At 35.6% G+C, this 11079-nt stretch overlaps 1 protein-coding gene across 4 annotated transcripts in view; it reads left to right on the top strand.

Annotated features, from left to right (window-relative positions):
* ZNF280D (zinc finger protein 280D) overlaps positions 1–9796 on the top strand; it is a 44187-nt gene extending 34391 nt beyond the window's left edge. For 3 of the 4 annotated variants that reach the window (XM_038147318.1, XM_038147320.1, XM_038147319.1), the window contains one exon: positions 7963–9796. In XM_038147318.1, coding sequence (XP_038003246.1) covers positions 7963–8596 — 634 coding nt within the window. In that variant the 3' untranslated portion in view covers positions 8597–9796. Of the gene's footprint in view, positions 1–1099; positions 1198–7962 lie in introns of all 4 variants that reach the window. The other variant, XR_005258165.1, reaches the window with a different exon arrangement.
* Positions 9797–11079: the final 1283 nt, after the last annotated feature.

Below are 11079 nucleotides of genomic sequence, written 5' to 3' on the forward strand. Positions count from 1 at the left end.
ACTTACACAGCTGATACACTCATACAGCTGTGGCAGGCTATTGTCAATACTGCCAAAGGATCTTGCTGTCTTGAATACATTACAGAGACGTATGGAAATACATGAGAATGTTGGATATGTGGAGATAAATAAATATATATATATTACTCAGAAGCAGACGGGTGAGCGCTGAAAAGATTTGAAGTAAAGTGAAGGATATATGCAGGTTTGTTTCTGCAAGATGTTAGAGTAGGACAGATGCAGATAGCCATTATTTTTGAGAGTTCTGATGCCAACATAAAATTAGTTACTGCTACCACAAGAGGTGATAGAAAATCCATGAGGGTGCATTTTGAAACTGTCAGGCTCATAGACTTCATAATTTCAGTGAATCTTGTCCTGTTCCATATGCTAGTTCTCAGATACTTTGGACAAGAATATCTCTTTGCTAAACCGAAGAGTATACCTCTGTAGCAGATATTTTAATTCATAATTTGCTGTACAGAGTACAAAAAAAAAAATGTTCATCTTTTTGTGGGCTGATTCTTAGTGGTACTCTGTGGTTGCTTGGAAGAAGAGGAACTTGCAGACAATATTCATAACTTCTGCTGTATAGTTTCTCAATGATATCTGAATGTTTCTGCCAATTCTTGACCTATAATTGAACAACTTGTTTATGGGACTCTTCAGAATCACTTCATCATTGGAAACAATGACTCAATTACGATCTTGAACGCTTTTGGATCTTCTCTTGCGTCTCTCAGATGGTATCTTTGGGTGTCTTTTATTAAATATTGGATTGTCTGTATGCATTTTAAAACTCATCTTTATTGCTAATGATCAGACATGTTCCATGAACTCTGTACTGTTACAGAGCCTGTCTTTGGACCAGAATCCTGCCATTAGTAATACAGATAACCTAGCTGGGGGTGTTCCAGCAGAATTTGTTTTTTTAAATTTTTACTCTACATAAGTCTCCTTGTTTATTTGGTGATCCGCCTTGTGCTGAGGAAGTAAGATTTAATAACTATGCGAGTACTCTTCTAATTGCTCAACTCTCTGCTTTGCACAACCATTAACATATTTTTAAATGAACTGACAGCAGACATTTTTGTTGCAGGGCAGTTGAAAGTGAGCAGGTATCCTATACTGCCTTGGCTCACTGATACATCATTGTGGACCAGAAAATTGAACCCAGTCCAGCTTGGGAATATTTTGGTATGTAAGCAAACAAGGATCTGACCAGACCTTTTCCTTTTTCTTCATGCATTGAAGCTGTGGTATTCTCTTCTTGCATCTTTTAGACAGCAGGTCTGGTCTTTTCTCCAAATATTGTAGTCAAAGGCCCTTTTTGATAATGTTCTCTGCTTTACAGCATTGATTGGCAGTTTCTGGGGGCTGTACTCTGTTGAAGAGAGGCTTACCAGGAGTGTCACTTACATGATGCAGTGTTCTTTGCTGCTCATGTGCAGCGTTTCTTCCCTGCTCCAGTCTATCAGTATCATCCCAAGCCAGAGTAGTGAGTAAATGGTGATGTATATGGGCTGACATCAAAGCCCATTTTGTTCTGAACTTGATCCCACCTTCTGAAATTAAAGGGCTTTGTCGTTTTTTGGGTGTTCACTAAGGTATAAAAGTCCTGATCTATTTAATATTCAAGTAAGTTACTTTTTTTTCTGCCAGTGACTTTATGGTATATAGTGACAAAATATGCTTTGAATGTCTTCTGTTGCATGTAACTACATAAACTGAGTCTTGGCCAAAGAAATTTATTCGCTGCTTTGCTCTCTGGGTAGCTAAGCTTCTTTTTGCTCCAAAATACTGTAAGAGGAGGAAAGCATGTAATGGAAGTACATACATTTATTGAGCCTTGATCCTGAGGGTGGAGCAGGTACAGTTCCAGTTGATTTCACACCTTGTTCTTTTGGGGTCATCTCTCATCTTCAAGGATGCTCTACTCAAGCTGCTGGGACATTTGCTGCTTTTGATTTTACTGCTTCTGATTTCATCTTCAGTTCTAGACGATCTATGGCAAGTTTATCCATCAGGATATTCTATGAGCTTTGCTTTTGCCACGATGAACTTGTAATGTTCCTCCAAACCCAGCCTCCTGTTTACAGTGGATATGTTTTGGTTGAATCTCTCATTTCCTAGCCTGAAAACAGCATAATAGAAAAAGCTTACCTCACTTAAGGATCGGTCACTGATACAGCTTCCTAGTTGTAAGAGTCTGGTTTTGGTGAATGCAAGCTGTTCTTGATTTGCAGCACTTCCTTTTTCTGAATAATCAAATTCTTTGAGATTAATTTATTTTGACCAGTATTTTTGTCCTCTTGACTTCTAGTACTCAATCACAGGTCTGGTGATAGTGAGCTTCTGCAGCTGTTTAGTATTGCTAATAATGGCAAGGATCCTGTCATCCATGGTCTCTTCCACATATTTTGTGACTGAGCATCTGTACACTTACTCAGTTCTCTAAAGTCTTGCTCTTTTTGCTACTTTTTTTTCCTTCTGACAGAAGCTGTGTTCCATCTTGAATGGTGCTGTTCAGCTTCAAGCATCACTTACCTACTACAGGTTTTTCTTGCAGGACTTAATTCTGTTTTGACACAGCAGCATTCAAAAAAGCATAGTGGGTTTGTGTTTTCATTGTGAGCATGCTGTTCATTTCAGAGGAAGTTGAATTCCTATTTCACTTTCATTCAGGTTTCTGACAACAAGAAGAATGGAATGCGATTGCAGGTTTTTGTGGCTTTCAGAAACATTCTCTAAGAATTTCCCAGAGTTGACACTAGATAGACACTTGGATTTGAAGTTATGTGAATTCTATGTCTTTTAAACACTTATTTGGAATATTGTCCTTCAGTTCTTTTGCAGCTTCGCTACAGAAATTTAAGTTTCAAACTTGCATTTTTTAAACACTTTTTAGGGTACTTACAGATCTGAGAGATTTGTGGAAATGGTTCATGGAGAATCAATTGGCCTTGTGACATCCTGTTTCCATTTGTGTGAGGATCTTGGAAAAGTTACTCATGTTGAAAACTCATAAAAGCAGTTCTAAATCAATAAAATAAACCTGCCTGACTTAGTATTTAATCCCTTTTATGATCCCAACAATTTACATGAGTAATGCAACATATTGGACCATATCTGCAATGGCAGAGCATGAATATGTATGATATAACCAGTTTAGCTTATGGTCAAAGAATTAAGATTTCAGTTGTACACAGCTTAACCTATCTTTTTTTATTTTTAGGACATTGAGTGTCATTGCTTGACAAGCCAGTCATGTTTTATCTTTGTTTGAAAAGTCATACAAACAAAGTAAATGTTTGTTTGTGTTATTCTGTTAAATGTAACTGTGTAGCATTTAAAGTTACATCTGTCAAAACAGGGAATTTTTGCAAGAAGGTGGGATTAATTTAAAAAAAAGCCAACACCTAAAAGTCCCAAACCCAATGACCTTTCCATTCTTTTGGATGTAAATAAATTGAATTTTTTTTAATGCTGTGTATGATTCAGTTGAGTCTCTGGAAGATACCTTGAGGCACTTAAAGTTAATTTCTAGAAATTCTCGAAGCTACAGTCATCCCAGAAAAAGTTACTTTTGGTTAGGTGTGGACAAAAAAGAAATGTTTGGCAAAAGATTTCAGCTGAGTTTGTTCTGCTTACCCAGTGAGCCTTTGATTGTAAGAAAACATGAGAGATTGCTGGGAAGATGGTGGCTCATGATCTGAGCTTTGTGTGTGTGTGTGCAAATATATACAATTTTATTGTGTGAGAGCAGGACAAGCAATGAGACTGAATTTCAGAAATGAGGATACTCCTATTTGTGCTTAACTGCATTGTAGAGTCTAGCTTTTGTTACTGACTCCAGAGCTCTTCCATTAGTCGTAGGTGTCTCTTCATCTATCAAATAAAATTTCAGATCAAGCTGAATGTAGACTTCAAGGTGTCTAAATTAATGTTCTTACTTGACTTTTACTCTGAGTCACTTTGGTTTTATGGCTGATCCACTCTGTTGGCTGTCTCAAGGTGAAATTTTCTGCTCAGCCGCTCCTTTGTTATGGGCAATTTTTTGAGGATTGACAATTAAAGGGCATTTTTTCATTGTTCTTAACTGGAAGTTCATGTAGAGTGAAGAATTTTTTGAGAGTTCTAGAAAGGTGTCAGAGTTGCTCAAAACTATTGGACCTTACTGAAGGTGGTCACAATCTTTGGTTTATTTTCATAATGTTCTTTCCAGAAGCACTGTGACTTCACAGATGTGAGAAAGTATTGCCTTTGTTGGTGTTTGAGACCTATGGGATTTAAGATTTCTTGTGTCATAGAAGTGTTGGGAACATCACAAGGTGATAATTTTCTATGGTTTAGTGTCTATTCATGCAACTTCTGCCAATCACAAATTAGAAGGAACTGCTTTCTAAAACTATACCTAATTTTGTTTAAGTGTGAGAGTGTACATCATGAATCCAAAGTAAACCATAATAGCAAAGATGTGGTTACAACAAAATGTTACAAACTCGGCTCATTTCCAAACCAACATAAATGAGCCAGTTGGAATCTACTCTATAAGATATAAAACGTGAACACAAAAGTCTCTCAAATTTGATCATGTGAAATAACATTTATAATGCATTTAAAATAATCTATAGATATTGGATCCAATTCACATGCATTTAATTTAGCAGCAAAACTTGAATTTATTGAGACAAGAAGAACAGTATGTTTTGTCCTTGGATATGCAATATCTGATCTATTCATGTCTAAGTTATTGAGTCTAACAGGAGTGACTGTTTTATGACACATGGCTATTTCCAACATATTTGTTTTCAGTTCTTGCATATAAATCATTAAAGCAGTAAAGCTGAATATCTGGTGTTGCATCATCTTACACTGGTGTGGCTTCTCTTGATTAAATACTTCAGAGTATTTTAAGTTGTGACACAAAAAATGTGTTCTCATTTGATTTATCCTAATTATTTCTCTGTTGATTAGAAGAGAATTTTTACAGTGCTACTGCAACCAATCCTTTTTTGTAGATACTTTTGCCATCTATTGTTACAGATTAGGATGTAATAAATAATAATATGTGTTTGTTTATGCTACAGTTTAAGATGCTGGTTAGCTGCTAGAACATTAATGTTAGAAAGTATTCATGGTGTGCTGATACTATGTGTTTAAATTCTTTAAAAGGTCTGGGGTTAGGCTGCTTTTTGGGTTTAGGAAAATACATGTGGTTGTTCAATCTAATATTAGCGTACAGTTTTCATAAATTGAAGTGGTAAAGCTGTTTTTTATGTCAAGTATTTTGCACCCTGTAGACAACCGTTAAGACTCGCTGAGGTTGTGAATAATTTAATTTATGATTAATAACATTATCTAAATATAATAGAGGCAGCACCATACTTCAGCAGATTAAATTTGCCTTTAATGCAACATCGACAAAGAAGATTTAGGCATAAGCAGTTTTGAGGGGTTTGTTTGCTTTTTCTTTTTTTCTGCAAGAAACCTTTGAAAGGTTAGATTTTGTTAGAACTGATGACTTAACAAGTTTGTAGGAGATACTTCTTGCTATCTCTGCGATAACATTTTCTTACAGAAACACAGAAAATCAATTTTGGTGATGTTGTGATAAGCTGTTTAATTAATGTGGTTTTCAAAGTCAATAAATTTAAATAATTTATACCTCATCTAATGTATGGACTGTGCCTCTAAAGGTATTTTGCAGGAAGCATCCCCTCCGTGTAGTAGTTGGAGGTCAGCTGCAATGTTTTACAGTTGTCCTAAAGTAAACTACAGCTCTGTTTGGGGTGTTTGGGTTATGGTAGACAAATGAAAGAAAACTGAGCTTATATCGGGGAATGTTTTTGTCAGGTAGCTTTATGCACTTAATTTAGCATTTCAGATCTTAAAATGCTTTGGTCATGGTTTAAAAAGCCTTTCTGCTTTGGAGATCATTCCTCAGATAGAATTTGAATAAAAGTAATTTTATATGACAACAACTTTGTGGGATAATTATCCCACAAAGACCAGTATCCCACTGGTCTTTGTGGGATAATTAGTTGTTAGTCATCCCTTTATTTATAACCTCTTTTTTTTTTTTTTTTTTGTTTTTGCATATCTGTTCATAACTTCCCATGTAAAGCACAAATACTGTGCCTGTAGGCTCTAGAATAGCACGTAAAGGTCATATTTGTATGCACTGTTTCATGAAGAGTTGACTAGATTTTCAGGTGAAAACAGTTCGAAATATTCAACTAGTGTTTATATGGCTCTGTATAACTGAGGTGTTTCTCTGGAGTAGATGAAGAAATCAGGAACAGTTGTCATACCAGTTATGTCAACCTCAGCTGACAGGTGCTTCTGAGCATTGGCTTTTGTACTGGAACTTTGTCTTGAGTTTTCCTTCCAATATTACCTTTTTTGCCCTTTTCTTTCTAGATGTTTTAGAGAGAAGAACTTGGATAGATAAACTGTGTATTTGAGAATGTCATCTACTCTTTAGCTACTCCACTAAATGAGAAAAATCCCCAAACCCTGACCTTTCTGTTTGACAAAAGTAGCAAATACAGGATGTAATTTGGTAAAGAGTTTGGCCTATCTCTTGAGTTCATTTCTTATAACAAATGGAAAGTCAGTGTAACAGGATGAAAAGATTCCTGTGACTACCCCAGTGACCACCGAAATTTCACCACTGAAGGGAATCCCAACAGTCTCTTATTCCTGCTCAAATTATTCCTCTGACCTAGAGTAGAAGTAGGAAATGGAATATTCTTGGATTAGTTTATTTAAATAAAACTTGAAAACAGATTTCTGAATGGTTGTAGCTCCTTTTCCAGAATAACCATATCCTGTAGAGCTCAATATAATTTATCATATAATTGAATCACTGGATTTGTTTTAAATTTGTATAAATTAAATTCAAAGGATGAGTAGAACATTTGTAGGTTTTCAGCTTGAAAATATAGGAAGAAATAGAATAGCAAGGAATTGGTTCTTCCTGTTCAGAGTTCTGAACTGTGTGTTGCTTACAGAATTTGAGTGGCTTTAGCCAAAAATGTTTAAAACCACTTGAAGAAAAAAATGAAAATGCATTTTGATTAATGAGCTAAGTGGTGATATTGTGTTTCTCACAGCTTTTCTCTACATGTTACTGTTCAGATTGTTACTTTCAATTTAAATTTTAAAAGGTCATTTGGGAGAATTTGCTCTTCATTTCACTTTGTATATGGAATTTATATCTGAAATCAGACAAATTCTTGTTCTTCCAACTTTTCCTTTCCTCTCCCCCACACTTTCTTTTGTCTGTCACCATCATCATTTTAGGTAATTCAATCTGCTTATCATTCTGAAAAACTTTGGATTAATTAAAATTGTAATAAACTTTTACCAGATTTAATCTTTACAGAAGAAATTGAACTTCTCTGTGCTTCCTCTTTATAAACATACAGTTTTACTCGGAAAGGCGACTGAAAATGCTGCTTCACAGATTTACTTTTTCAGTGAATCCAGATTGTGATTGCTCAAATAAATTTTGGATTTATTAATTTAGATTTCCAGCTGTTAGCTTTATTCTCATGAGTATTGCGGAGTCAGCTGGTGGTATAAAGGTATAAAGCAATTTTATCTGCATCTGTGTCAAAGAGGCTGTGCAGGTAGAGGAGCTACAGGTGTTACTTTGGGAAATTCCATGTGTCACACAAAGGCAACCTTCCTTTCTGGAGCCAAAATGCAAGAACTGGAGTATTAATTGACTGCTAAATACAAAGCTGAGTTTGTAAATAGATGAGAAAAATGCAGCTGTTAGTTAAATTCTGCCTTTCTTGCTATGAAGCTTCATGACAAATCCCAAAGAGGAAATCTTTATACCCCTCCGAGTGTCACTTTGCAGAGTATAGCCAAGCACTGCTTTATTTCATTTATAACCTAAAATTATAAAAATCACATCTAAAAATAACTTGTTTTGGTTTTTTTTTTCAGCAAACAAGAGCATGACTCTTCAGATGAAACAAAAGAATGCAGTAGAAATCAAACTAAAAAAGTTGCATCCGTTGAAAAGAGGGAAGACTCATCACTGTCAAATACAGAAAATGTTTGTAGTTTGGAACTCCCTGGCAACAGCTCAAAGAATTCTTTGCATGAGAAAAGAGCATACTGTGATTCATCTAATAGCAAACAGTTAGTAGATGAGAAAGAAACATGTATTCATGATGAAAGCGAGATGAAAACGTGCCAAAGTTCAGATGACGTTGTCCTGAATGAGCAGACTAAAGCGCGTAGCTGGGATGAAACCGCGCTCTCAGCCAAGAACGTGAGGGACTTAAAGCTGACGCTGGGTGAAGATGTCAGTTTTGAGCAGTTCCTGAGAAAGAGGGATGAGCCCGAATCTGTTAGTTCAGACATAAGTGAACAAGGCAGTATTCATTTGGAGCCTTTAACTCCATCAGAAGTACTAGAGCATGAAGCTACTGAAATTCTCCAGAAAGGTAATGTTGCACCTTCGTCAAAGAAGGCGGGGCAGCTCGCTGAACAAACAGATGAGACTTCTAGAGAAAGCAATCCCAGCAGAATGGAAACAACTGCAAACAAGACAGATGAGAATGAAGCAAGCTGAAATTGTGTTAATTTTATTGTTTGTTTTAAACTATGGTAAGAACACCATGGACATTCCTGATGAGTGTGCTCGTGGATGCTAAAGACTAAAAATTTTAAAAGGGAGGAGAAGAGAAAGAGACACCAAAGGGAAGTTTGCATATGGAGGTAGCATGTATGTGTATGTATGACTGAATTCATTAAACTTCAAAAAGGTATCATGTTAAAATATATCTTCCTGTCTCTTGGATGTGATATATTATTAGATTGATACTTGAAAAGAGGTATAAATTCTAATTTTTTTATAGTTAACTAGCCCAGGATAAGGTGATTTCTTCGCCCAGAAAGTATTTTTCTAAATTCTTTAGTGTGAATCTCATGGAACTGGGGATTGAGTAGGAATTGACTTCTGATGCTGATATGGAGCACACTTATAATGACAGTTTTTGGTCCACTGATAGTTTAGGTAAATATAAACCTTGGAACTTGGTGTCACATTCCTGTCTGTAAAAGCACGTAAACAGAAGTATATGAATTTGTGCACCTCTGTACAGGTGTAATCCTGCCAGGCTGTAAACTTACCTTAATAAACTTTCAGTGAAAGTGAAATTATTACAATAAAAAACTATATTTGTGGAGTTTTCCCTGTGCAGGCTGTGCAGAACTAAGGAACATAGCTGTATGAAGTAGGACATAATGCTGAAAGTATTGTAGCTGTTAGGCTTTTACCATTGGCTTCATTCCTCTTAGCCCTAGACCCATAGGAATGGTCTGTATGTCACACCAAAGTATGGTTTGATGTAAAAATGGTTTTAAGCGAACATAAGGAAAACTCCAAACTGGAAACACCACCTGGCATGCATTTTGCCTTTTTGCAGCTGCTACTGGCTAACTTAAAAATAGGACACAAGGGCATATAAAGTAGTATTGTACAGTTCAATTTCAGGACTTTTTGTAGTCTAAGTTATGTACAGAAAAAGATGGCTGCTGGTTTTAGTTTGGTTTTTTAGTTTTGGGGGTTATTTTTGTCTTCTAGTTAGCTAGATTTAGGAATGCATATGATAACAGTAGCTTGCTCCTTTGATTTCATTGCTCCATTTGAAACATTCAGAATGTGCTTTTGACTTACAGTTTTGTTTTTAATGAATGTTAAATGTTTTGAACAGCTGTTAAAGTACTGCTGTAAATTATTACTTTTTGAGTAAATATTTGCAACAAAAAATTGTCTTTGTGTATAATTTCATGCTCAACTTGAAACTTTGGGCTTAGACTTGTCCTATTTTTTAAAAAGATTTAGTGACAGTTCCCAAAAAATAAGTAACTTCATTATTGTGAATTTTAGACCTATGGTTCATTGGAATTTTTGTTGGGTTTTGGTTGGTTTGTTTGTTCATTTTATTTTAGAATTAAATGAGCAAGTGCCTATGCATAAACATTTTTTTGTACCTGTGTATTGTGATATGATGTGCTAACCTTTCCAGGCTATACAGATATTTTTCTGGCCCATCAGCCTGCAACTGAAGTTCCCTTTGTCCTCTTAAGTTCACCGAGCTCAGCTCATGAGTCTAACAGTATTAAAATCTAGACACCATGCAGCTTACTACTGGAACTTCTAAACAAAACAGATCTCAAAAGTTCCTTCAGGCTCTAAAGAGATGTCTAATTTAAATTTTGGACTGCATCTACATTGTCATCCATGCCCATGTAGAAGACTTCTAAAAAAGAAAAGTGGAACAGTTTATGTACTCACAGTTCTGAGATCTGCCTCTTGAAGAACTTCAAATACCACAATACATGAAAAAGCTGAAAAGAATAAGTTCCATTATTCCTTTGTTCTTTAACAATTTTAGTGAAATCATTAAATAGTGCTTTGGTTAACCAGTCTGATGTTCTTCATGCTTTTACACATGCAAGGTTACTCAATGCGATGCTTTATTTTATGCAGTTGAAAGCAGATAATCAACTGCAAAACTGGATGTGTATGTTACCAAGGGAGTTCTGAATGCATCTGTGTTGGAACCCAGGGAAATCTGTAGTATTTTTCATCTGGTTGGTGATCTTCTATGCAAATAATATAATTTGTATAATGCTCTGATGTGTGGTGTTAGAAAGATAAAGTTCAAGTGGAACCAGTTGCAATACTTGAAATTTCCACATATTTGTATTTTATTATGCATTTAAACTTTTAAAACATTACGTCAGAAAATCCTTCCAAATTCTTATTAAAATGGTAGTCTTGAGAAAGGGTGGTAAATAGAACTCAAAAACCTGCGGATTTGGCAGAATTGTATCCATGTCATCTCAGCTGCTTATTACGTAAAATGTCATTTGTTTCAAACCGTGTTGGCAATGCTTATGCAAAAAGTAATGTTAGGTAAAAAACACTCAAGTATCTTCTGGTCCTTCTGAAAGAAGAGGTGAAAGAACTTGATTGTTCTAGCAAGAGCATCAGATAGCTTTTCATATGCAGGGAAGGAATATGAAAACACTGGCATGGTATTGTTT

This window comes from Motacilla alba, chromosome 10 (genome assembly GCF_015832195.1).
Source record: "Motacilla alba alba isolate MOTALB_02 chromosome 10, Motacilla_alba_V1.0_pri, whole genome shotgun sequence".
Lineage (NCBI taxonomy): Eukaryota > Metazoa > Chordata > Aves > Passeriformes > Motacillidae > Motacilla > Motacilla alba.